Genomic DNA, 26,773 nt, shown 5'->3' with positions numbered 1-26,773 from the left:
TCTCGTTCATTCATGACGAAACAATTATTTGTAGGCTAAATAGTAGCTTAATTGAACATAAAGTTAATATATATATATATATTCTATGATTAAGTGCCTTGTTAGTGTTAAATAATAACATATTAAAAATTATAACAATTTAAATAAAACGAAGTAATAAATTATAGAAAATGTAGTCATTAGACTCACTCCAATGATTATTGAAGTAGACTCGTCTAAATTAGTCTCAAGTCTCAACATAGCTATTGTCTATTGCCTATTGGGGATATTTTAATTAAATACTATACTTCAATTAAATTTTATCATAATTTTTTAATTATTAAGTAGTATTGTGAATCGTGAAAGTATCACATTATAATTTTTCAATAACTTAATTGTTTGTGGAGGTTTATAATTAAGTTATATGTAAAATTTATGAAAACATTAATTTGTTAGAATATTGATACATTGTTAAATTGACAATCTCAATTATTAATGAAATAGATGCATAGTTCAATTAAACCAACTAACAATGTGCGAGATTTCCGATCTAATGACAAAACATATTCTCATTTGGTATAACTAGAAGTCTAGAAATAATGTAATTTTGGTCCGTTTTTCAATTTACCATTTACATGAGGCTCCGACCCGCTAAGCTGCCCAAATACTCCATATTTACCTTAAAAAAAAAAAAGAGAAATTTGGACGAAAGCTGTAGGCGTGGCTCTTTCATACTTTTCTTCTACCGTCTGAATAAAATTAGTACTTGTCTTCCACCGTCTCTGGCAAGCTACCGATCCAGTTGGCCTCGCACCACCGTCATTCGGATCCATTTCGCTCCAGCTCCGACTTCCAATGCACCTCCCGCCCCGAATACCCGATCCATAGTTAGCTCCGAACTCGACCATATCCAAATCCCAGCTCCGAACCACTCACTCTTTCTCCACTAATCTCTCATTCAATTCACTTCCATTCGTACTCAATTCGACATCTCCAAGACGACGCCGTTTTGAGTTTCGGATTCAATACTTTGCCGCCTTACTAATCGGTAATCATTTACTTTTTCATTGAATTTCACTGTTCATTTGTGATATTGTGCGGAATTGCTTCGTTTTCGGTGTTCTCTATACTGGATCTAGAGGTATTTTTTCCTCCTCCAATCTCTACCTGCTGTTTGGTTGCTGAGAAAGCTGCGGGGAAAATAAAATTGAAAAGGGAAGTTTGAAGTATTTTGGTCTCTGTTGCTGTTTTGTTTATTGGTAATAGAAAATTCAACTCAACTTTGCCGAGGAGTTGTGTCGAGCTCAGTTGAAGTTATTATGATTATGCGTCATTGGAGATATTGCATATGCATTTGGAACCGGAATTTCAATAATGCCCTGTTTGGTTGCTCACATTTCGTGGAAAAATTAGAAAAGGATTTAAAGGAAATTTGGAGTGACTTTTTTAAAAAAAAAAAAGCTAAAAGTGTAGTTCAACAAAGTATACTTGCAGCATTTGCTTCAGTTAATTTTGTTCTGAAAGCTATTTGTTATGTCTTTGGTTGAATCAAAGTCGTAGTAGCATATGTTAGACTTCAAAAATTACCTATATCTTGGTCGTTTCTTTTTTTATTTGTTTTTTTAAAGAATTTTGTTGGCTACCAAACAACGTGTCACAGAATGTTTGGGCTTATCATTTATTTGCTTGCCTGATGGTCTATGGAGCTGCCACCGCCTGATTTTGTTGATTTTTAAAACCACAATTAATTTGGGTGGTATATCCTCAGAACTATAAAAGAAAATGGCATATTTGAATTTTTCATAGGAATACCACTGGATGAACAATGTGTGTTTACTAATTGAGGAAATCATGCCCTTTATTTTCAGTTTGGACCAAGGCTTTGTCGGAATGAGTTGAGTTCTACAGAATTTTCCGAGGTGAAAACTCAATATGGGACTTTTTGATGGATTGCCCGTGTCTCCAGACAAGGCAGTAAGTTCACTTCATTTATCTTATGGTACCTGTTAATGACTATTTTTTGTGGTTGTGTGCACTGGATATGGAGCTCTAAGTTCCATTTTCATGTGTGAATTACCTTTTGGAATTGCAATATTGTGTCGTCATCCCATAACAAAGAAGTTGATACACAACGACATGCATGTGAACTTTTATAGTATTGACAAGGACATGTATACAATGTTTTGTGGTTACTCTAGATCATATATATTTTTTATTCCCATCTAAGATTATGAATTGGAAAGCCTACTGGATAGTAGTTCCAACTTTTTTGACTCATAAAAGAAATTCATTTTGTCCCTAGGCAGGGTGTTTGAGTGGTGCAAGTGTGTTATCACTTTGGTAGGTCTGTAAGCATGCATGTGAGCTTTTATATGTAAAGGGATTTTGCAAGAAATTAATTTCTAATTAAGTTGATTCTATGTCCTTGATCCTCAAAAGTCTTCAAAATTCATAGAACATATTATTTATTTTATAGCAAAATGAAAACAGGCATGTGTTTTAGATACTAGAAACTATCTTAAGCGTTGTTTTACTTGTTGCTGTTGGTGCATATTTCTCATCTCAGACTTCTGATTATTTATGAATATATCTGATTTGAGTCAATATGGCAAAGAATTATTTGATTCTTTTTCTTTTTGATACCCAGAAATCCCCCAGGGGGACCTGGATTCTAAACTGGGACCCCCAACCAAACCCTACAATCTTTTAGAGAATATGTGAAAGAATTATCAGTCCCTGCTGACAGTTTGATTGAAGAAAATATGTCTTCTGATGATGTATATACTGTTTGATTCAGGCTTAAATTCAAACCTGTGAGCGTGGTTTACTATGCTACTTATCAATTGAAAAAGGGGTTTACTCTGTTTTGCAAGTTCGGATTGTGCCCTAGACTCCTTGTGTTTGAGGATGTTACTTTTCTGGACAAATCCCTGTCTCCATCTTAATTGTTTGCCCTAGACTTTAATATGTATTCTATGTTATGCATATTGCTTCTTGATTCTACTTTCTCATTTTTCCTTCTGTGATCTTATGGTAATTCAGTATCTGAGGGAAGAGCTTTCAAAAGTAGATGAGAGCTGGGCTGCTGCTCGTTTTGATTCATTACCTCATGTTGTCCATATTTTGACATCCAAAGATCGTGAAGGTGAAGTCCAGTTTTTGAAGGAGCAAAGTGATGTTGTTGAGGAGGTTGTGGATGAAGTTGTGCAGAATTATCACAGTGGCTTCAACAAAGCAATTCAAAATTATTCTCAGGTTTCTTATAGTTTTCCTTGATAGATATATAATTTATTTGTCCATTTTTTCTGTAGTATTTCTTCAATTTCCTAGGTTTCTAGTGTTCACGGTGATAAGAAACTTATTCTTTGAGGTGTTTTAATACATTTATCTTTTCTCAGACAAAAAGAGTTGTATTTGTTAAAACTTTTTTTTTTCTTTGATAAGAAACCAAATTGTATTTATAAGAATGACAGAGTACAAATCAGAGGACAAGACAAACGGATCTTATATAATCTTAAAAGAAAAGCATTGCAGAAATAGAATTTTCCCCTCAATGACAGCAGCCTTCCAATCTGCAAAAATTGCACAGAAAGGTATTTCCCAAAATTCTGAAGAGACCAAAGCCCACAAGGATGCCCACAAATGGTTAAAATGATTTTCTTTTTTATAAGATTGAGAGGCACAAACAGAATGGGAGTAATCATTTGCTGAACTTTGGAAATAAAACAAATAGATCATGAGGTATATTGCAGCATTTTACTTAGGCTGCCTCTGGTTTAATTTTTCTTTTTTCAAAAGAAACTGAAAAGCTTTATTAAAGTAAAGTGAACGATCAACAGCAGTGAACAAGTAGTCCACAGAAGGTACAATCATAACCTGTAAATTCCAACTAGCTACTCAAATCCTGACTTCTGTCTTCAAAAATTGTTTTGTCAAAATTTGTTGTGATTGATTTCTTAGTTATTTCTATGTACTCAAATAATGATTATGGTTGAGTAGTGTTTGTTAAAGTGGACTGCTGGTTCACTTTGTTTTCGTTCTCTCTGTCTGTCTCTCTCCCTACCAGTTTCATATTAAAAACATGTTGTACTTTTATTTGTATTAATTATTTCATTTTTTCGGAGAGGGGGGGGGGGGGGGGGGGGTGGTTTGGAAACAATAGTCCACTCTTAAATACTATTTCTCACTCTAATCAATTCCTTCCAGATCTTGCGGTTGTTCAGTGAGTCTACCGAAAGTATTGCCGTCTTAAAGGTTGATTTAGCCGAAGCAAAGAGCCGTCTTAGTTCCCGCAATAAACAACTGCATCAGTTATGGTACCGGTCAGTTACGTTACGTCACATTATCTCCCTTCTAGATCAAATTGAGGGAATATCTAAGGTTTGTTCCATCTTCTTCCTGGTTTTAGACCATATAAGGCTCAATGGTATTTGCATCATTTCAGTCATAGTATTTGAACTCTTGACTTGTTGACCCTGACCCTAGCCTTACGAGTGGTGTGCCAACAGAACTCTGCTTTATCCAATTGTACTTGAGTTGAGTTGCAGTCGCATTAGTTAACTTATACATAAATAAATCCATGGCCATGCATACGTATATGTATGTATGTATAATTTGATATGGCTTAATATTATTAGTATACTGACCTTACAACTCATGAATTAACACTGTAGTTGCAGATTTAGTACACACACGCACTCACTGTTTGATCTTACAACTCAAGAATTACCACTGTAGTTGCAGATTTAACACATAGAAGCATATGCTTCGGCACATCTATAATGTCTGGTACCCAGAGCTTGCCAGTGAGCTACCAGCAATAAATTTGTTCTAACTGAATCATCTTTATGCCATGAATGTTATTTTGAAGATCTACCATATCTTGTCTGTTGAAAATGTGGCTCAGGTTCCAGCTCGTATAGAGAAGCTCATTGCCGATAAGCAGTATTATGCTGCAGTTCAATTTCATGTTCAATCAATGTTGATGCTTGAACGCGAGGGGCTTCAAATGGTAGGCTTGTCAACTCTTTTTTAGGCAACAATTTCACATAAAGGTTTTTCCTGCTCTTTTATGGTGGCTTGGTTGAAACTTATTTTCTACTAAGCATACGTGGAAATCCTAGGGGCTAAAACATCTTGTCCTGTTGTATTCTCAAGTTTCATTAAAGCCCTTCGGTTCAGGGTAGACCTTTTTTGATCATCCAATATCATGGTGATCCACCATTTTTCTCCTATGTATTTTTAGATTGGGAGATTCTCTGCAGAAGCAAGGCCTGGTGGCACTATTTTGACAATAATAAATATTGCATTGTTATCTGGCTGATATGTCCTTAAAGGTTGTTTGTGTGTCTTTCTTAAGTTGATCAAGGGCATCAGAGCAGGGGCTTAATAGAAATTCATGCTTTCTATCTTTTCTCTTCCATTTTTCATTCTTTCATTTTTTTTTTCCTTGACGCAATTTTAATTTAGCATTTAGAGGAATATTTAAAAGGATACTTTTTTTTGGTCAAGTGTATATGACTTGATAAATATAATTGATTGGCCCAGGTCGGTGCCCTTCTAGATGTTCGCTCAGAGTTGACAAAGTTGCGAGGAGTTCTGTTTTATAAGGTACTAGAGGATTTGCATGCTCATCTTTACAACAAGGGTGAATATAGGTATTTACTTATCTTTATAGTTATTTTCCTTTTGGGTACTTTCCTGTACCTTAGCTTCACTTTAGCATTAGTACTTTCTAGGAAAAAAGTAGGAACGTTTTTTACTTTATGATTCTTTCTGTTTATTTTGCATATTTATGGGGCGGGTGGGTGGTTTTGTGGAGTTTGGCTTTGGGGCATTTGTCTAAATATACTGGTTACTATTTTTTATAGCGATTGATGTTGGCTGCACATTTTCTGTTTGTTGCTGCTGCAGTTGTTGCATGATACTTTTCAAATTTTCCAGGTGTATTGTTAACCTTTTTTTTTGGTTTACCAATGGAGAAGAGTAAAAAAAATAATAATAATTAAACTCCTTAGCTTTTCCCTTGTTTGGTTACTAAATGGAAACGAACAAGAAAGAAAAGAAAGGTAGGGAAAATAATTCAAAATTTTCCTCTCACTTTCTCTTCCAATTGGTGATATTTGAGGAGAAAGTTGGCACATAGGAACAATAGTTTCCAACATTGTATTTTCCCTTTGTATTCTTCACATAAGCAAATGCAAGAATAACTTTCTGGTTTATTTTTTTTTTCTTTGTGCCTTTAATTCTAATTTTGAGTAGTGAACCAAACTTAGAGTAAGTATCTTACTGTATAGCTGGCTTAGAATTTCATACAAACCTTTGGCAATTTTGAGACAGAACTCTACCCTCTCTGGAGGCATCCCTTACCTTCTTCTTTGGGGAACTTGGGTGATTGATGAATATGCTAGATTTGTATATCTTTTCAGTCACTCTGTGCTAGATTCTTTAAAGCTATTTCTCATAGATATTGTCCTTCTGCTGATTCTTTTCTGCAGCTCGGCTGCCTTGAGCTTGCATGAAATGGATGATGAGGTACCAACCACCACAGCTGTTGTATTTTCGAGTAATTCACAATCCCTATCTCGAAGAACCAGGCAGTTAAAAGGTGACAGTCAGTTTGGTAATCACGGAGATGGATCATATAAGACGGGCTCTATTGATGGAGGGTAAGATTAGAAAATTATCTTTAACTGCTTGAAGCTCTAATACTATCTTTATTGTTGCCTGCTGGGTTTTCTTTCTACCTACATTTAATTTACACATTATCTGCATTTGAAAATGTTATTACTTTGTAGATTGTGGAATCGTTGTTTGTTCATACTTTCTTTTTGAATCAAAGTGTGTTTGCAATATCTCATAATTCTTATTTGACATGTTTCTGCAGCTGATTATTTATGTAGTTAATTTCTTTTTCAAGACCCTTCTGGAAGTGTCAGAGATTTACCTTAATTGAACAGGATAATAGTATCTATCATCAAATATGGGAATCACTAAACTTATGAGGTTCCCCACAAAGTTAATTTGTTAAAGAGAAAATACTTCTTATTGGATGCTTAATCCCTGTTTAAACTAGTATTTGGAAAGAAGTTAAAAAAAGTTTACTATGGTTTCTTAATGCTTGTTAATAAGTGGTCAGTTCTCTATGGATGGGCCTTTCATGATTTTTTATAGCCTTTTGAATATTATTTGTTCGATTGAAAGTCTAAATCTAACATTGCTGATTTATGTTTACATTGAGAAGATTGAGTTCTTAATATTATTGTATGCAGTTTATAATTGGTAAACTTATATCTGAAATTCTAAATGTTTAATAGTTCATCTTTTGATGGCCCCGACGAGGAGGGAACTCTGGAACTGCATGATGAAGCTACCTCAGATGGACACACAACATCAATGAGGGTCAACGGCGATGTCAAAATTGTTCCTCGTGAAATGCCACCCTGGCTTCATAATTCCACTCCGGATGAATTTCTTGTAATGAAATCTTTGGTTAATCACATCTCATGTCAGCTTTTTGATGAATTTCTCTTTTTCTATGCTGAAAGTTCTTGGTTTATACTTGGATGTAGGAAGCAATAAAGAAAAGTGATGCTCCACTTCATGTCAAGTATTTGCAGACCATGATTGAGTGCCTTTGCATGCTTAGGAAAGTTGCAGCTGCTGGTGCCATGATATGGTTAGTTGTCTGGTTGATATACTATTCCATATATTCTTGAATCCATGCTCTTCCATATATTGTTCCCGTTCAATTAGAATCTCCATATTCAAATTGTATTATCTTACTCATTCCCTCATTCCTGTTCCATGGTAAGTCCTTTCACATCACTAAATTATCTTGAATTACCTTGGAAATGAGCACGGCTTCAGCCAAATTTATCGGATAGGAGTTGTAGATCCAGATTTCTCTTTAGAACTTGAGACAGAAGCATGCTGAATCCAATCTCTTAAATAGGACATGATTCCCATGTTTTGACACAGGATTAAGTGTTACGGTGTTAAAAACAATAGCTTTCAAAAACTTAGACATAATGAAAATGTTTTCATGAGGAGAAAAAGCAAAAAATTTATAGATTTACAAACATGGAGTAAAAATTCATAAGATTATTGAATATGTATAAGCTTCTGTGTATATGAAAATTATAAAATGAAAATATTTTAATCATATTAATGTATATGACAATGAAAATTTATGTTTTTGCTACTGCAATTATATAGTTCAAATTTATTGCCTTCAATATTTTTATTTTTTTTCTTAGGCATATTTTTTTTTTGTTTTACTGCTATATTTGTTTCTGTTTGTTTAGCCGTCATTTTCCTTAAATAATATATTTGAAATAAAATGGCCTTCTGTGGAAGAGGAGAAGTCTTTTTTTATCTTAGTGAAAATGGGAAAACAAATGAATCATAATTAAGAGATCTTGGAAGGCACGGGACAGCAGTACAGTGCTAGAAAGACTTGCACCTCATTTTACTTTTATTATATAGTTGGTTTAGTGAAAAAGAATGAAAAAAAAAAAAAGGGTCTCCAAATTTTATTTCACTGATGTCAATAAGTGATTAAACATACAAGTATTCTGGTCTTGTCAGTACTGAATCCCATCTTATTAACTGTTTACATGCAATTTGTTTACCTTCATGCAATCTGTATGTCAAGATGACTCATCCACAACTTCTTTGATATTCTGTTCTTCCCCATAACAGCCAAAGATTGCGACCTACAATTCATGAGATTATCACATCCAAGATTAAAACTCATGCAGAACTAGTTAATTCTTCGAGGTCTGGCATTGGACAGGCTGCCCGAACTGCTACCGCTGGTCTACATTTCATGAAGGGACAGCTAGAAAGTTATCAGTTGCCAAAACAGAAGCGTCAGAATGGGATATCACTGGCTGGAACTCTATTGGCGGTAAGCCCTGTCTCACCTGTGATGGCTCCTTCAGGGAAAGCACAGGCTGCGGCAAAAGAACTTCTTGATTCAATTTTGGATGCCGTTGTTCGGATATTTGGTGAGATGCTTTTTTTTTTTTTTTTTTTTTTTTTTTTTTCTCCTGTCTCTAAGGTTTTTATATACATTTCTAGCTTTTAACATTGAAACTAAATTCCCTAGTTTAATCATTCAGAGAACCATGTTGTTGTTGGGGAGCTTTTGGAATCAAAGTCCTCTCTACAAATAGACATGAACACATCAAAATCAATGCCAACAGACATAAATTTGAATCCCGATTCTGAAGCATCTCAAGTTACTGGAGGCTACAGCATTGGCTTTTCCTTGACAGTATTACAGGTAATCCATCTGCTTAGGTTTTGAATGATTAAATTACCAGATGGTTTATTTTCGAATCGCGTAAACAGAAATAGTGCATAGTGACATACATGTTGGTCCTAAGACCTCTTCCCTCCTTTTCTTTTCATATTCGCTTAAGAGTGAATGCCAACAACTTATTTGTGAGATTCTGCGGGCAACTCCGGAAGCTGCATCTGCAGATGCTGCTGTACAGACAGCTAGACTTGCAAGCAAGGTCCCTTCCAAAAACAAGAGGCAAGTAAATTTGATTCATTTTCATCTAATTATATAATTTTCCTCTAATAGCTGTTGAGTTTCTTTTTTTTTTTTTTCTTTTGCCCTGGGGGGGAGGAGGTAGAGAACGTTTGGACAAGACAAGATCCATAGGTACTAGGGGTAAGGTCTGTTTGTGGTATTGGCTTGGTTTTGGGGTTATGTGTTGAACATTTGAAAGAGTTAACATGGTGGGGGATGCGTTGGTGTTGTGACAATGACACATTAGTTAGGTGGTGTTTCTCTAATAGCTGTTATGGGTTTCTTCAAGTGGTTGAGGTATGTTTATAAACTTCGGGAAATGGTAGTGATAGTGCCATTGTCATACTTGGAACTGGCGGAGGTGGTGGTAAGTGATTGATTCTAGAAGAGATGGTTCTATATTCCATAAATTTACTCTCTTGACCCACCTGATTTTTTTTTTTTTTTGTTGATGAAATTACTTTTTTCTACATATACCTGTTATGACATTTGCCACATTTAGCTCCCTTTTATTACTCTTCAGCATATATCTCCTTATGCATGGTGTTACTATGGACTTGTGACATTTTTTCATGATGATGGGTTGCAGGGATGGTGTAGAAGAGGGTCTTACCTTTGCTTTTCGCTTCACAGATGCTACTATTTCTATTCCCAACCAAGGTATGTTAGATTTTGTTCTTGCAGTACCTTTTTATTCACACACTCACTAACAATACTGAATATATTTTATCATTTATTTTTCTGATGTTTCCAATATTACTGGACATTCGCATGACCATGGATGGAGTATTCAATAGTGGATATTCTGAACAATAAATCATGGTGCTTTTTCATCATCCAAAGGATTTTGTATAGTGTACTTGGTTCTATATCACTTCACCTTTATCTTATACAATTAAAATGTTTTTGTTGTATGTAACTTAAGATACATTATATATTGAAGATGGATGCCCTTGCCTATCCTTCTGTCAAAGATGGATCACTTTGTTATGTGGTGGGCTGTCTAAATCATTTGCTTTACAATACTTGATGCTAGATACAAACCTCAAGTAGGAGTATTTTGTTTGATTGACTTATGGATACAGTAAATATCTACATTGAAGAAGGATGCTCATCCTTCCTCAAAGATGGATCAGTTTGCTTATTTTTCAAAAAATGATGGATCAGTTTGTTATGCGGTGGGTTTTTCAAAATAATTTGCTTAATTGTGTTTGATGCCACAACCAATCCTGAAGTTGGAGTGTTTTATTTTATTGACTTATGGAATTACTTCTTAGGGGCTCTTCTCTAGTTTTGAAACTTTCTTGATTGGCTGCTGCTTTCATAAGTTACATTTTAAAACTCTTGATTTAGTTTTCAGTTTTCAACATGGTGTGTCTGATTTCTATTGGTTATTAAAATGTTTATGGTGGTGCATCTTCCATTCTCCAGGGGTTGATCTCATTCGTCAAGGCTGGAGTAGGAAGGGTCCAAATGTATTACAAGAAGGTTATGGGTCTGCAGCTGTCTTGCCTGAGCAAGGCATATATCTAGCAGCATCCTTATACCGGCCTGTTATTCAGGTTTTAAGATTGTTCTTAATCATGTCTTTAAACATGAGATTTACTATCTATGCACAGTGCTTTCCTCTTTTGGCCTATTCTGACTTTATGTGCTGTACAGTTTACAGAAAAGGTCGCTTCAATGCTTCCAGAAAAGTATTCCCAACTAGGGTAAGTCTCAAAACCATATTACTCTTTCTTTTTCTAGTGCTTACACATATCACTTCATGTTTAACATGCAATGGGAATTGATGCCTATGCATATGCTTTTATTTGCTTTCAGATTCTATTCTCATTTTCTTGCTTAAACAGATATTGCTTGGCATGGGAAGTGAAATATGTATATAGAAGAAAATCATCTTGACCTTTAATCTGACTTTATGTTATTATTCTGATCCTATTTCAGTATACTGGTCTTGTTTCCATGGATCACCATATTATATAAATATATGTTAAGTTGTTAACAGCAGTGTAAATGTCAGATAACAGATCAACACTCTTAAAATATTAAAACCCACTTAACCTCTTATATCTGTCTAATTCTATTTAAGAGGGGATCTGGTGTCTTCACAGCCTTTTTGGAACTTATAATTACTACTATTCATATTTGACTTCACAGCCTTCCAGGTCACTATTAATGCATGAGTTTGGTTATTTTACTTTGGACAGCCAGGAGTATGACAACCATCAATTTGACAACAAACAGGGTTTGAAATTTTATGTGTTGATTTTCTTAACTTTTTGTATTGAATGGTTAAACACACTAGGCATGTATGATGAAAACCTTTCTTTCTTAGTCACAATGGTAAAAGATGTTAACTATTCCAGGGGCTATGTGGGAGGAATATGGGTTTGAAGTTCGGTATGACTGAGTCATAGGCTGTAGTTTTACTAATCTCCATGCATAAGTACATGCTGTGTATTTCAAATCTTGTAATCCTCCAAAATTTGAATTCTTGCTATTTAAAGTTGGTTGTGCTTGGGGTTGAAAATCTACTGGTTATGTGATCTGTTTGTTTTGCTTATTGGTCCACAGATGAATTTGGTTCATCTTCCTCATCATTTTCAATTTTCCTGTTATTATAATCATGAATTTGGGTGTTGTGATTTCTCTTTTCTGTTGTTTGCTTTACTGGAAAAATTTGTAAGGCCAACTTCTTATGTGCAGTAATGATGGATTGCTGGCTTTTGTGGAGAACTTTGTGAAGGACCACTTCTTACCAACGATGTTTGTAGACTACAGAAAGGGCGTACAGCAAGCTATATCAAGCAAGTCCTATAACAAACTGCTCTACAATGGTTTTTTTTTTCCTATTAATTTGCTTAGCATGAAACTATTTGGCTAAATGATTTCACTCATATGTGGATACTTACAGTCTAATACATTAGGTGTAAGCTAAATCTCTTCAAGGTTGCTTACCCAAGTAATGTCCTTTGTATTCTGTTTGAAGCCTATCTAAGCAGTATTCCTCTGGACATGGAAACTATTTTTTGGTAGAGTTTCTATATGGAATTCTGACCTTTAAAATATACACATAATCATATAGACATGTTTATTCAGTTTAAGCTCAGACACGTTTAAATACATAGTTTCTTATTTCCTAGATACGTTAAAGGAATACATAGGTTCTTAATTGCTTATACACGCTTATTCAGTTTAATGAAAAAGAATTCTCATTTAACTTTTATTCTTTAAAAGAACTCCCGCTACACATGTAATTTTGACAGTATGCACACTGGAATATTTTGTCAAAAAATTGTATAAAGATGAGTATGTTGGTGTAATTCATATGGTGATCAAGCTTTGAGATCATCATTGGAAATTAAATTCTGATTCTTCAAAGCATTCTTATAGGTCCAGCTGCATTCCGGCCCAGAGCACATGCTGCTGCTTCTTATACTCCATCAATTGAGAAGGGTCGACCTGTCTTACAGGGACTTCTGGCAATAGAGTTTTTAGCAAAAGAGGCAAGTTTTAGCTTTCACTTCTCCAGAGATTTTTCACTTATAGAAATGCAGTAAAGCTTGTATGGCAAGGAAAGCTTTAACTTTGTTTCTCTGTTCCATTCTGGATTGTTTTTAACATCATGCTTAAATCATTTTTAACTTATGGATGAATGATTTATTTTGAAATGATTTTCTCTAGGTGCTTGGTTGGGCACAAGCTATGCCTAAATTTGCTGGTGATGTTGTGAAGTATGTGCAAACTTTCCTTGAGAGAACCTATGAAAGATGCCGGACCTCATACATGGAGGCAAGGATGTTTCCCTTCTCTTTCTTATTGACTTATCACACCATTATTGTTTTTAGATCTGTTATTCTCTTCCTTTATCCCTTCATTATAATGTTTAAAACATTTATTGTTCTTCTGAATTGGTTGTTCCAGCTGTAATAGCAAACTGCCAAAGTGTTATCTTTTCCCTTACTGAGGGAGGAGAAAGTTATGGTTCTTATGGCACAATTTTTTTTTTTTTTTTTTTTAACAAGAAACACTATATTTACATTGTTTACTATAATATAGATTCTATAAAGTTAAGGGAATGATGCCAACCGTACACTAAAATATAAATGTCAGCGATTTGGTGGATTGATTTTCACATCTTATCATTTGTAAATTCTATATTTCTAATCAGCACCACTGAAAAATACTACTTAAGATGGTTCATAACCAGTGCATGGTGCATGTCATGAAAAATGGTCACCATTATCGCTTCATTCACTTTTTTGGCATTCTTTCAGGCAGTTCTGGAGAAGCAGAGTTATATGCTCATTGGCAGATATGATATCGAGCAATTGATGCGACTTGATCCAGCAAGTGCATATTTACCAAATGCAGTTGGTCAGTCAAACATTGAAGCCCATGCTTCAGATGCTGAAAATGTTGAGGTTGAATTAGAAGTGAGTGATTTGTTACTGAATTTGCGGCCTATTAAGCAGGTAATCCAGTTTCTGTTTGATATTACAAGTTATTCTTTCTACTTAAATGATTAATATGTTTTCTCATTTCTTGTTTCTTGTTTCTTCTTTTTTAGTCAAAGGTCTTCGGCTTAATTTCTCTTCAGATATATGGAAAAAAAAAAAAAAAAATCTCTCTTTAGATTGTGTAGTAGGGAATTCTTGCTAACGAAGTATTCATTCATTTAAGTTTATTGACTGTTATTTTTAATTCTGTCCCTCACAGGATAATCTAATTCGTGATGATAACAAACTCATATTGCTGGCTTCCCTCAGTGATTCATTGGAGTATGTTGCAGAGTCTATAGAAAGGCAAGTTCTCTCATCTGGCTGAAGTCCAAAATTCATTCCGGATTTTTCTTCTACAAGTCTCAGTGGGGTGTGTCAATAAATAATCATTTACTGGAAAACAGGAAACTTGTTAGTTTAAGCAAGAAGCATAAGGATCATATTCTTGGTCCCTATCCTTTTCCTATGTCAGTTTTGGCATCCTCCATTTGTTTCCTGTCATTGAGAAAAAATAAAACAGTTGGTTTTTAATCTTTTGAGTAGCAATTTATTTATGATGGCTTAATTGAGAACAACTGTCGTGCACTATTTAGGCTTCGACAGACAACCTTTAATGCTCCAAATCAAGTAGAAAAAAGTGGCAAGAACTGTCATCAACGAATAAGTAGTGCTCCTACTAGGGATCTAGCATCATTTGCAGATGAGTATAGAAAATTGGCAATCGACTGCCTTAAGGTTTTACGTGTTGAGATGCAATTGGAGACAATTTTCCATATGCAGGTATGTGAGATGTAGTTTATAAATACAGTGTAGTTTGAGAGTGATACCTGTTAGAACTGTCCTTTAAGAATAACATTGTCTGACTGAAAATTGTGGTTTAAACAGGAAATGATAAATAGAGAATACATGGAAGACCAGGATGCTGAAGAGCCAGATGACTTCATTATTTCGCTGACTGCACAGGTTAGTATACTCATCTCCTGCCTTGGCAGATGGGTGACATGGGACATGACATTATTGGCCTTCCAATAAGTTTTACAAGGACGTTTATGAAAATCTTGACCTTCCAATAAGTTTTACTACTCATCTTGGATACTTGATGTAAATTATTTATATGTGTACTTATCATATTGTATGTATTGAACGTATTCCCGAATTCTGTCCTCAATAAACTGTAAATGTTGCATCTTGAATTTTATTGCTGGCAAGGAGATTTTCCTTTTCTGTGTGGCATGTCATGAACACATTATCCTAGATGCATCTAGAGTCTGTCAAATAGTTTTCATATAATCCAGACTCATATATGAAATTAGGTAGGACTTGCTAACAGTCTCTAAAAGACGGTTACACTTTATGGTGAAAGAGTTTGAATATACCTGGGAAGTCTATACATGTAGGAAGATCTAGTGAGATCCTAAACAGAAAATAGGAAATAGTTTATATGAGAAACCAAATTAACAAAATTTGTAATATGCACAACTTCACAAGCATGAGCGATTACAAAAACAATGAAATGATTGCTGGGGAGTAGATATGCACATGTAATGTTATCTGGAACCAAGTAAGGGTTTCACACATCACAACCTCTTTGCACATGATCAGCGCCCTTGCTGCATTTGAGTTCATAATGTAAAGGTACTATTTATAGTTCCAAAATACTCTAGGAAAATGAATTCTATTTGCATTATCTGGCACATGTTACCCGTTTGGTATTCGTAATGCTACCCATTTTTGTTTGTTAGTTGTAAAGACTTCATTGACAAGAGACTGGAAATGGTCCAAAAAAGCATTGCCTGTGTCTTCACCACTCCTGTTTTTTCTTTACTAGTCAATTAAGTACATGCTCTTGGAAGTAGACCTTACATATTATTTGTGTTTGTCTACCCACAGATAACACGTAGGGATGAGGAAATGGCACCTTTTGTTGCAGGAGTGAAGCGGAATTACATATTTGGTGGGATTTGCAGCATTGCAGCGAATGCATCCATCAAGGTTATTGTAGTTTCAGATAAACATATGTATTTATGGTAGCATTTTATCTATTCCTGCTGATTAGAGATGTGCATCCTAACAGGCTTTGGCTGATATGAAATCAATCAACCTTTTTGGGGTTCAGCAGATATGTAGGAATTCAATTGCTTTGGAACAGGTAAGTTTTTTTCTTACCCATATATGATATGCTTAATGCTTTTCCTAATTTCTAGACCTTTTTTATTTTTTAAGCTAGCTTTGTGTTAAGTCCTCACTCTGTCTCTAAGTAGTTCTTGTCATTAAAATTTTCCCTCCACATGGAAGTTCATTAAGTGGAATGAAACAAGATTCTATAGGGCATACACAAGCCAACCTTGTGATGATTGGAATCAATGAAGTCTGTTCTAAAAGATTGATAAACTGGGAAGTTGAATTGTCTTCCATTCCATGTATCCTTCTGATTGATGGAGGGATAACTGTTATGATCATATATTGACTGCATGCTATGAATTGCATTTACTTCTATTATGTTGGCAATGCCTGAGACGAATGCGCTTCCCCATGTAAGAATAGGCATCTCAGTAATAAATGCATAACGAACTAAGTGAATTCTTGCACCGGCTATTAACAAGTCCTGTTCCTTGCCTTGAGAGGGTTGACTTTGATCAAGAGCTAGTTGTCATATAATTTCTAACCTAGATGGTTTATTTACTTCATCCATAAACCCTACCTCAAATTGTTGAGATGAGGCTTTCTGATTTTGATTTTGATTTTAGTAACCTCACCGTTTTATCATTATTATTGGCATTGCAGGCTCTGGCTGCTATCCCATCAATTAGCAGTGAAAGTGTACAACAGAGACTAGATCATGTCCGAACTTACTATGAACTTCTAAACATGCCATTTGAGGCAAGTCACTGGAATTGAGTTTTTCTTTTTATCTTGTGTAAATTTTGTATTTCCCACTTAGATCAATATTCTGTACCTGTTTGCAGGCCTTGCTTGCCTTCATCACAGAGCACCAGAACTTGTTTACAGCTGCAGAGTTAGTCAATACATACCTCTTACCTATATACCACAGAGTAATTTGTATAGCTGCTCAATAACTTCTTACATTTCTCTGACAGGTATGCAAATCTTCTAAAGGTCCAGGTGCCGGGAAGGGAGATTCCTGCTGACGCACAAGATCGTGTATCAGAGATTTTACGCCTTTAGCATGCCCAATACTGGATTAGTGGATTTTGGATTTATTTTTCTGTTTATCCAGATTGAAGGGTTCTTTGTTATGGAAAAGGGGCTGGGATGTATTTAAAAGTGTTAATATTTCTCAAATGGCGGATGCAGCAAAAGCAAATTTTGTGGAAGTTGCCACCCAACATGGCACACCATGTAGTGTCAAATTTTTTGTAGTACTGTGTACCGATGAGGGTGTTCTTGTTCCTTTTTTTTTTCGATAATTTGTTAGTTAATGTGCAGCATAAATTTTTTTGTATTTATGTTTTGCCATGTGTAAGAATTTAATGCCTAGTATTGAAAGTCAATGTAAATTTTCATGTGGTTAATAATTGTAAATCATTTGTATTGATCCTTGAGGAGTGTTAGTTTATCGAAGGACTTGGACAAGTCGCTTCGAATCTCTATTGATCGTTAGGTACTGCTTTGTGAATGATTTATTGATATCATGCTTATCTTACCTAATTCTTAACTCAAATTATCTAAAGATGTTTGCAATCATGAAGGTTTTCTTTTCCCTTTTATCAGAGATTGGTTTTACTGTTTGAGTGTTAATGGGGGCATGCAATCGTCATATTATGAAGTTTATTAAAACTAAATTAAAATTCCAACAAACTTATTGATTTAGTAGTACGACAGAGTACAGACCCTGTATTTAACAGAAACAACAATTTCCATTGCCGGTTCAATCCCAGTACAAAGATGGCGATTTTATGAAATAGAACTCTGATATAATTTAATCCCAATCTTTTCGGTTTAAAGGATGCTAGCTGATATACTAATTTCAATAAATTATTTTTGAAAGTATATTAATTTCAATATTGTGTGCCACATGTGCATGTGGGGTTTATGAGTGACAACTGGCAAAATGATGGCTTCCCAGTGTTCTTTACTTCCCAACCAAAACTGGGCTGTTATAGCATAATCTGAATATAATTAATTGCAGAGTCTCTTCTTTCAAGTCCAAAAACCCGGTTTCAAACAATAAGCTTTAAAGGTTGCGATTCTGTACATCACTACATCAGTACATGTTACTATTCAGCATGTATCTGACTTTGAAGTTTTGGACTCAATCTCAACGTCTTCTTTGCTAAATTGCGAATATCTTCCCTTCTGGATTCAACTGATATTCGTACAAGCTCTTTCAGACCTCCACTGAATATGAAATCATTTGCATTGTCCTCTGCATGAACAAAATATGTGATACTGTCTTAGCAATTTAGGATATGAAATGTAATAATACCCATCACGAATGTTAACCAAGATTGAATTCTTAATTTTCCTGATAAATAATATGTAAACATTCCAAGTTACAAATGTCCGTGTCCAGTCAGTGGGTTACCATTCTGTGCTAAATGGCAGACAGCAAGCTCGATATGGCGTTGGGTTGAAGTTGAGGTAGTGTTGGAGTTGCCAATCAACCAGGTAAGGGCACCATCTTCCATCAAAAGTGAACGGCCTTCTCTATGTCCTGCATATGTTAAACTTCTTCATATCAAGAAAAGGCAACATAAAGCATGTACACCACTACTACTACAAAATGCACAAGTTCTACCAACCTTGAATAGTCCCGCGGGATTCACATTTTGCAAAGTTAGCCAGTCCTCTAGCAACTTGTGCAATGACGTCACTACTCCCAGACCTTGCCATTCCCAAGAGTGCCTTAATGCCTCCATCTTCTTTCAACATCATGTGTAATCTTTCTGCAGTTAACAAAACCTATACATGACCTCTCATTCTAATAAAAACTAAAGCAAGACCTGGCCCCATCCATTTATTTGATGGAAACTTTATTGGGAAATGTTGATGCTTCACAATGTACAAAAGTTTTCGACAGAGTACTCTAAAACCATCTCAGGCTTACCATTTCCACATAAATTAGCAAGTCCTCCAGCAACCATTCTGAGAGTTTGTGGATCATTTGTCTTGGATGCTGTCCCTGCTAGTAGCTGAGCTCCACCTCTGCTCATAATTAAGCCTTGATTTATCTCTGAATAGAGTCAAAAGAGAAACCAAAAACAAAAGAAGAGATAAGTGAAAAAATTAAAAGAATGGTCCGAGAGTCAACATAGACACATTAAGCTCCTCCCCTCCCAAACCTTTTACTGCCTAGGGTCTTGCCTTTCCTAGAATTCGGAAGCCATTTTTCACTGACCTTACTAAAAGACTACAAGAGAGCGGGAAATACGTTAAGTTTTATAGTTGTGAACAAATATGCAGCTACATAATAGCAACTAGTATTCAAGATGGCTATTTGCTACAAAATCAGATTGGTTTGCACTATCTACAAGCATGCTAGTCGAAACAAGATTTTTACTGCGAGGTATAAAGTTAAAATTAAAAAGGACGATGGAAGGCTTAGAAGAAACATAATATCTTTACTAACTGCATATGCACAGGAAAGGTGAAAGAAAAAGAATCAGGATTACCATTCATTGCCAAATTGGCAATGGCCCCAGAAGCCACTCTAAGAATAGTTGTATTTTGTGAGGATTGCAACAGCATAAGCAAAGCATCTAAACCGCCCTCCTCCACAATCTTTTCCTGATTAATATCTGAAAATAAAGGAAAACCTTAATTAGTACACATAAGTGAATCCTCATGTTAACTATTTACCATGTGACTTCCCCCTCCTAGTAGTCAGTCCGTTCACAGAGACAGATCATGAATGACCTTTCAAATCAAATGCATAAACATATTCTATAGGCAAGTACGTACCTTCAGCTGCAAGATTGGCTACCACCTTCACAGCATGGGTTTGGACATCTGAATCTTCGGAAGTCAACAATTGTAAGATCTTTTGCAGCCCAACTGAATTTATGAAGCAAATTAACTTGTCAACCAAGATATCTCAATAAGTGAAATTGGTAAAGGAAAACAAAGCTCTCCGGACTGTATGGCTTTATTTTATAATAAATCTTGCCTTCTTCACATATTTTTGCAATTGTAGCCCTCTGGCCAGAAAGTGTCTCCCTTGATGGATTTGAATTGTGTAAACCCATTGGATTCCCAAAAGCAGAAGATCCTTTATATATATTTTCCTTAATATACGATTTCTTGTCCTGGAAATTTTCAAATGTAAGACCTTATATAGTAATGACGAACATGATATCTGAGAATGCATAAACAACTTACCTCAAAATCATCTTCCTTCTCTGGTGCAGCCTTCTTTAATTTGACCAGCTCATTCTCTACAATCTTCCTCTGCTTCTCTTCCACTAAAAATCTTTGCTTCACGTCTTGAAGTTCTTCATTTAGTCTTGCCTTAATAATCCCAATTTCAGAAAAGTGGATGAATCATTTAGTATTCAAAGTTCGCTGAAAGTAAACTCTTATCAACTATAAGAGCTATTGTATGGCCAATTGAGGGGAAAAAAAATTGAACCACACGGTCCACACTTGTTGCATTCATATGGTCAACCATACCTTCTCTTCTGATAGATCAGTATATTCTGATTTCAAGGACTGAAATTCATTTAGAGTTTGTTCATATAGCTGATTGATTTCTTGTAACTTCACTCTAAGTTCATCAATCTCCTTTTTCCCCTGGATTTTAAAACAAAACGCAATATATTGTAATAATGATATAAATCAATTTTCACAAACATTTAGAGAATCCTCAGCAATAGGGGTAATAAAGGCAGATAGTAGCTGTATAGAAACTTTTCCAAGCTCAATATAAAAGAAAGTATTAATACCAAGAAGTATTTAAAAATGTAATGTTTAGTAAGTTTTAGGGATAAAGTTAACCTGCATTGAATTTTGATGATTGCGTAGCTTCTTCACCAAATCAAATTTTTCTTCTAGATCTTCGAAACGGGCATGCTCATCTTCCAATTGCTCCATTAACTGAGCAATTTTGTTCTCATACATCTGAGTAGTGTCATCAAGTGCTTCCTGATATGTAGAATTTTCCATTTCATGTTGCTACAAATAAAAACAGCATTACATTTAGTGCTCATGTTGTTATAACTTGTGGTAAGATATAATGCTTCCACATTTGCAACCAAAAAAAGAGGCTATATGTTAAAGGTTGAAAAAAGATGAACATAATCTTTTATTTACACAATCAATGCATAAGAAGAAATCATATTTGAACTTTTCCAAAAAAAAAAAACAAAATAGAATAACACACCAAGGATATTACAGAAAACTGTTAAAATTGAAAATGCAAAAAGACATCTTTTCTATGATAAATGCATGAATAACTTACCTGAATAGTCTTTTGACCATCAGTCAGAAGCTTTTTCATCGCACCTAACTGTTCCTCCGTGCTTCCAGCACGAGCTTGCTCATCTTCTAGCTGCTTACTCAACTTCACTATTTTCTCTTCATACATCTGTGTTGTATCAGCTAGTATTTTCTGATACATAGAACTTTCAAGCTGGTGTTGCTACTAACAGTCAGAACAACAACATAAATCTTGTGCTCATAAAGCTCAAAATATTTTTTATAAGAAAATTACATGAACGGTATAAATATCTATGTGTATGTGTAACTCCTGTTATATAATGATATATTAGTCTGATAAAATTTTTGGGTTTACCATATTCTCGAAAGCTAAGTTGGTAGGATGTGCGAAACAATTAATGAAGAAGAGATGCACTAGAATGGTATCACCAACATTGATAATCATAAGGACTATATAGCCCTAGTTTGACCATAAAATTTACTACATAAATTGTCAGAAAATAAAATATATGAAAATGCAAGGCAAACAAATTTGTGCTCAATCTCAATAAGGAAAAAGAAAATACCTTTCCATGTTCTAAACTCACTTCAAGCTGTGCAACTTTATCATGCATCAAATCATTGTGTTCTTTCTGACGATTCAATTCATATAAAAGATCTTTCATCTCCAACTCTAAACGAGTATTTTCCTTCTCCAAAAACTGCAAGCATGCAGAAGATATTAGATGGGAAGAAAATCAACGTACTATAACTCTCATAACTATAGATATGCCAGCTGACTCAAATATGAGTTATAAAGCCCTCATCATATCAAGACCAGTATTTCATCAACCAAATTACAAATGGTTTATAGGAGAGACAACTACCTCAGACCTTGTGATTACATTTTTCTTGGCCTCAGAAAAAGAGTCTTGACACTCTCTCAGCTGTCTTTCCAATTCATATTTGTTACTGTCCTTCAATTTCTGTTGCCTTTCAACTTCTGCAGTAAGATGGTCTACTTGGTTCTCAAGCTTTCGACATAGACTTTCATAATCAAATTCTTCTTTAAGTTTTACCATGTTTACTATTTTCATCGCCTGCAAAAGAAACAAGTAACACAAAGTCTGGTATGAAAGATTTGAAATTGCCATGAAAATCAGTGAGCTAAACTAACAACATGCCATTAGCAGTTGGGAGTATTAAAACTATGAAACCGAAACCAATACTGGATGTGCCTGCAAAAGTAACAAAGTATTGCTAGTTTTTAACTTTTTATCATAATATATAAACCTTCAAATCCATATAATCGAACTGAAATATCAAAGCAGAGAGAGAGAGAGAGAGGAAATGCATGTAGATTTACAGTTTCAAATCTAGCTCACCCGTTGTCCAAACATTATTGTGCTAGTGGTCTCTGCATTATTCCGTGCTGATGGCCCAATCGTTATTATAAGCGAAGTCCTCGCAGAGCCTATTTGATTAGACATGATAATGCATTTCCATTAAGAAACTCTTTTAAGAAAAAAATAGATACAGTGGAAACAAACATACGCATATATACAGTGGACTTTTCATATTTTTCATTCTTTATATATATATATATATATATAATGAATAACAAATATGAATATAATATCTAATTACAGTTGTCTCACTGAACAAACGCTAAAATCTTACATATTTTACATAAGAAGTCTTACTGAATGACCAAATGATATACTAAAGCAAATAATTAAGACCAAATACATACCAAATAACACTGTAGATGTAAGAAAAGTGATGCAATATTAAAGATTCTATGCATATTCAAAATATAGAGCAGAATGTAAAGATATTGGGAGTAGGACAACCTCCAAATGAATCACGAAGCAACCTTGTAAGCTTAGAATCTCTGGTAGGGATATGTGGACTGTTTTCTGCCAATGCATTTATACATTTTCCGAGGGAAGTGAGTGAAAGGTTGATAAACTTAGCCTCCTCAAGTAAGTGGCCTTCACTTCCTGCAACATGAGAAAATAATGTCAGGAATAATAATGCCATCAAACCAAGCTGGCACATCAGAATTTTAACTGAAAACAGCAGATTATTTTGAGGAAGAACCCAAAACAGCAACACTTTTGGAAGATCTCAATTCTCAAGTGCAAATTTAATGATTGTAAGTGTGGGGTCCTAGAAAGGATTGTTACAAAATATAAAAGAGAATGTCTAATAATCTCTGTATAAAGGAACAACAATTGGTGGGACTAGTTAGGGTGTACAGTATCGAAGACAGACCAGATTTGTCTACTCTTTCAGATCCTGCAAGATCAACGATCAGCAACTTGCTTCTTCGAACTATAGGTAAGCCATTCCTGCCAGATAAATCAGTTCTAGAGGCATTCTCTTGAGAAGTGATCTCATCTGTAGCTTTTTCTTGCACAGATCTTCGAACAAAAACCTGTAAACATAAAAGATTGGGATAGTGAATAAGTTCAGATCATCATTGTTAAACGTGTATACAAATTTGAAAGCAAATATTAATCGATAAATCCAAAATCATACAACAGGCCCACCATGAGAATTGCGTGACTACGTGAAGATTCTGTATTCAGCTTCGTGTTAGATGCATGACGGTTTGCCTCGCCAATTTGCAGTAGTTGTAAGAAGTGATCAAGGTCTTTAATTCTAACTACCGAAGCACCAGGAAGTGACACCTCACCAGTTTTGGGGTCCTCATTAATAGGAATATTAGTCTTTTCTGGTGCAAGCAAATCTTGAATAGATTCCATGTACAACTGGAGCAACAACACAGTACTTAATCAAAGAGCAGTCATCCAACATAGTAGTAACATGACTATCTATTTCAATAAATAAGGGATCAGATGACAAGTAAGCTATAGAATTTGGTTATGGCAGGCAATTAAAGTGAAAACAAAATGTCAAGATCGGCTAATTCAAAAGGGTTAATCTGGTCTGAGAAGCTTCTGACTGAAACAAAACAACTATATTTTCTGTCATCCTTCTTCTACTGGATAAAAACAGAGTTATACAAGAAACACCTTGCTGGATACCTCATCATAGTCTTACAGAACAAGTGGATGTGATGGGCCCTACAGAGTACATATCATTTTTATTGCACCAATGTTATGTCTCCAGGTTTTCCATAACTTTCCTAAGTTGTTATAAGACTTATAATGTTTCTGCTGAAGTCCAAAAGTTTATTGTTTTTTAGCAGACTAGTATTCAACTCAAGAAATGGAACATTGCCTATTAAAGATTTACATGTAGCAGTGGACAAAACCATGCTGATGATGGAGTATGAAACACTTCAGCATTAAAGTTTACTCTGAACACCGACACAAAACCATAACTATGGAGGAGTATGAAACACTTCAAATAAGTTCAAATCAAAACAAAAACGGATACAAACACAGAAGAAAATGTTGATACAACATAGATTATCACCTGCAAATAGGAGACTTCCACACTATCAGAAGCAGGAGCTGTACTGGAAATTATGTCCTCCAAAGCTCTAACCATAATACCACGCTCCGATGCATCATCTTTACCCACCTTGCCAAGTGTGTAGGTTTTCCCAGTACCCGTTTGACCGTAAGCCATAACTGTCCCATTATATCCATTCAATACACTCTGCAAAAAAAAAATATCAAAATTGATTGTACATAATTAACATTGCATCCAAATCTTTAGAAAATCAACTCCTTCTGAAGCAAACATTGGTTTCAAATTGACCAATTAAAAGACCAGAGGTGCAATAGAAAGACAAATTGAGCATTTTAACGCTTTCAATGCACCCCCAAATTGCGAATAATACTGGGTCACTTACATCAACTACAGGTTTTGCTACCACTTGATAAACACGATTTTGGGACGCGGTTTCAGTGAAAACTTCATCAAATCTATATGATTCAGAACTCCAATTGTTTTTTCTCAACTTTAGCCGCTTCAGCTACATTACATAAACAACAAAAGAAAGAAACTGTTTTTATTATTAAATACGGGGGTTTAAGCATCATAAAGCTGGTAAATGGCATACACGTAATAATCACCTCTGGCTGCAACTCAACACTGTCTGCAAAATCCGAATCCGAAATGAGCTCCTCAGCATTTCTCGGTCGAAGTCTAACAGCAACTCTCACCCTTCCAGAATCTGCGTAAAATAAAAGAATTTAGCATCAGCCAAATTTGAGTTTAAGAGCTTGATTTCGATTTCGATACAATGTTTGATTCCAAATTTCCAATTAAATACCAATTAATTTTAAGGGAGAGAGAGAGAGAGAGAGACCTTGTTGATGGTCGGAGTTGGAGTGAAGAGTTCTCGAATTGGGAGTAACGGAGCGCCTTGAGGATAAAGAAGAGGACTTGGAGCGAACAGAGGCATGGGTGTGCGTTTGTGACGACGACGTTTTGGAATGAGTCGGAGGGAGTACTTGCTGTCTCTCGGACCTTCCAGTACCACTGTTACTGCTATTGTGCGCTGTTGTTGATGATGATGATGACGACGGCGACGACGACGACGACGATGATGATCTTAAAGACGAAGAAGCCATTCGTTTTCGATTCTCAGCACCACAAAAAACAGTAAATCCAGATGCAGAGAATTCCAGAGAAAGATTTTCTCGACTTTTATTGTGGTCGAGTTATGACTCACAATCACAAACAAGAGAGAGAGAGAGAGAGAGAGTTGAGGCCGGCACGATGGAAGAGAAAGAAAGAATAATAAATGAGGGGATTTGCAAAAACTGGTTCCCGCGTTGTGGGTTACGTTTGAGGGAGACGGCCGTTATTATTTTATTTATTTATTTATTTATATTTAACTATTTATTTTTCATAAATAAAACCTATTTATATTGTTTATTATTGTTTTTCTTTTTTACCATATTTTTCTTTTTTATCTTGAATGGCATAAAGTAACAATTTTCACTCCGCCTAAGAAAGAATCAAGATTCTCTTTTTGAATGGCTTAATTGTGTTTTTACCACCCAAAATTTGGGGTGATTCTCACTTTACCACCCAGAATTTTATTTGTCTCACTTTACCACCCAAAGTTTACATTGATTCTCACTTTATCTGTCCCACTTTACCACCCAAAGTTTACATTGATTCCCACTTTACCTCCTGAATCTAGAGTGACAGAATAGATGGTAAAAGGTTAACTGTGACACGAAAAATAATTTTGGGTGGTAAAGTGGGAATCAATGTAAACTTTGAGAGGTAAAGTGGGACAAATAAATTTTCGGGTGGTAAAGTTAGAATCAATGTAAACTTTAGGTGGTAAAGTGGGACAAATAAAGTTCTAGGTGGTAAAGTAATAATCAATGTAAACTTTGAGTGGTAAAAACAGAATTAAGCCTTTTTGAATTTCAGA

General features: G+C 35.2%; 2 protein-coding genes across 3 annotated transcripts; one reads left to right on the top strand and one right to left on the bottom strand.

Annotated features, from left to right (window-relative positions):
- The first annotated feature begins 689 nt into the window (after positions 1-689).
- Positions 690-17,637, top strand: SEC8 (subunit of exocyst complex 8). 2 transcript variants are annotated; one of them, XM_086237203.1, is made up of 27 exons: positions 690-1,027; positions 1,848-1,953; positions 3,022-3,234; positions 4,186-4,359; positions 4,886-4,990; positions 5,527-5,636; positions 6,477-6,647; positions 7,296-7,455; positions 7,551-7,657; positions 8,683-8,990; positions 9,105-9,268; positions 9,408-9,523; positions 10,113-10,183; positions 10,955-11,085; positions 11,186-11,235; positions 12,233-12,363; positions 12,920-13,032; positions 13,211-13,318; positions 13,804-14,001; positions 14,246-14,331; positions 14,622-14,808; positions 14,914-14,991; positions 15,919-16,020; positions 16,103-16,177; positions 16,813-16,908; positions 16,995-17,044; positions 17,127-17,637. In XM_086237203.1, exons 2-27 carry the CDS (start codon positions 1,912-1,914, stop codon positions 17,212-17,214), a joined length of 3,234 nt encoding a protein of 1,077 aa, XP_086093329.1. In that variant the 5' UTR covers positions 690-1,027; positions 1,848-1,911; the 3' UTR covers positions 17,215-17,637. The 2 variants fall into 2 exon arrangements, with proteins under 2 accessions (XP_086093329.1, XP_086093330.1); XM_086237204.1 differs by having other exon boundaries at positions 691-1,027; positions 12,233-12,333.
- A 555-nt stretch (positions 17,638-18,192) lies between these two features.
- On the bottom strand, positions 18,193-25,955 carry MRH2 (Armadillo/beta-catenin repeat family protein / kinesin motor family protein). Its single transcript, XM_086235403.1, has 21 exons — positions 25,691-25,955; positions 25,455-25,555; positions 25,232-25,354; positions 24,850-25,035; positions 23,958-24,179; positions 23,680-23,842; positions 23,256-23,405; positions 22,788-22,876; positions 22,290-22,502; positions 21,990-22,124; positions 21,446-21,625; positions 20,983-21,159; positions 20,659-20,778; positions 20,368-20,496; positions 20,156-20,294; positions 19,951-20,043; positions 19,662-19,787; positions 19,097-19,222; positions 18,792-18,935; positions 18,575-18,703; positions 18,193-18,415 (listed from the first exon to the last, which is right to left on the bottom strand). Exons 1-21 carry the CDS (start codon positions 25,953-25,955, stop codon positions 18,267-18,269), a joined length of 3,159 nt encoding a protein of 1,052 aa, XP_086091529.1. The 3' UTR covers positions 18,193-18,266.
- Between the last annotated feature and the right edge of the window lie 818 nt (positions 25,956-26,773).

This window comes from Dryas octopetala, chromosome 3, assembly GCF_963921425.1.
Source record: "Dryas octopetala chromosome 3, drDryOcto1.1, whole genome shotgun sequence".
NCBI classification, from domain to species: Eukaryota; Viridiplantae; Streptophyta; class Magnoliopsida; order Rosales; family Rosaceae; genus Dryas; species Dryas octopetala.
This window is presented reverse-complemented; position numbering and strand designations above follow the sequence as displayed.

Excerpts from the sequence above, each read along its gene's own strand:
- SEC8 (XM_086237203.1), top strand. The coding sequence starts at position 1,912 with ATGGGACTTTTTGATGGATTGCCCGTGTCTCCAGACAAGGCA. Across the intron at positions 16,021-16,102 it reads CAGCGAATGCATCCATCAAG|GCTTTGGCTGATATGAAATC; the intron begins GTTATTGTAGTT and ends GCATCCTAACAG. Across the intron at positions 16,909-16,994 it reads TTCTAAACATGCCATTTGAG|GCCTTGCTTGCCTTCATCAC; the intron begins GCAAGTCACTGG and ends ACCTGTTTGCAG.
- MRH2 (XM_086235403.1), bottom strand. The coding sequence starts at position 25,955 with ATGGCTTCTTCGTCTTTAAGATCATCATCGTCGTCGTCGTCGTCGCCG. Across the intron at positions 25,355-25,454 it reads GTGTTGAGTTGCAGCCAGAG|CTGAAGCGGCTAAAGTTGAG; the intron begins GTGATTATTACG and ends TATGTAATGTAG. Across the intron at positions 21,626-21,989 it reads TGAGTTTAGAACATGGAAAG|CAACACCAGCTTGAAAGTTC; the intron begins GTATTTTCTTTT and ends GACTGTTAGTAG.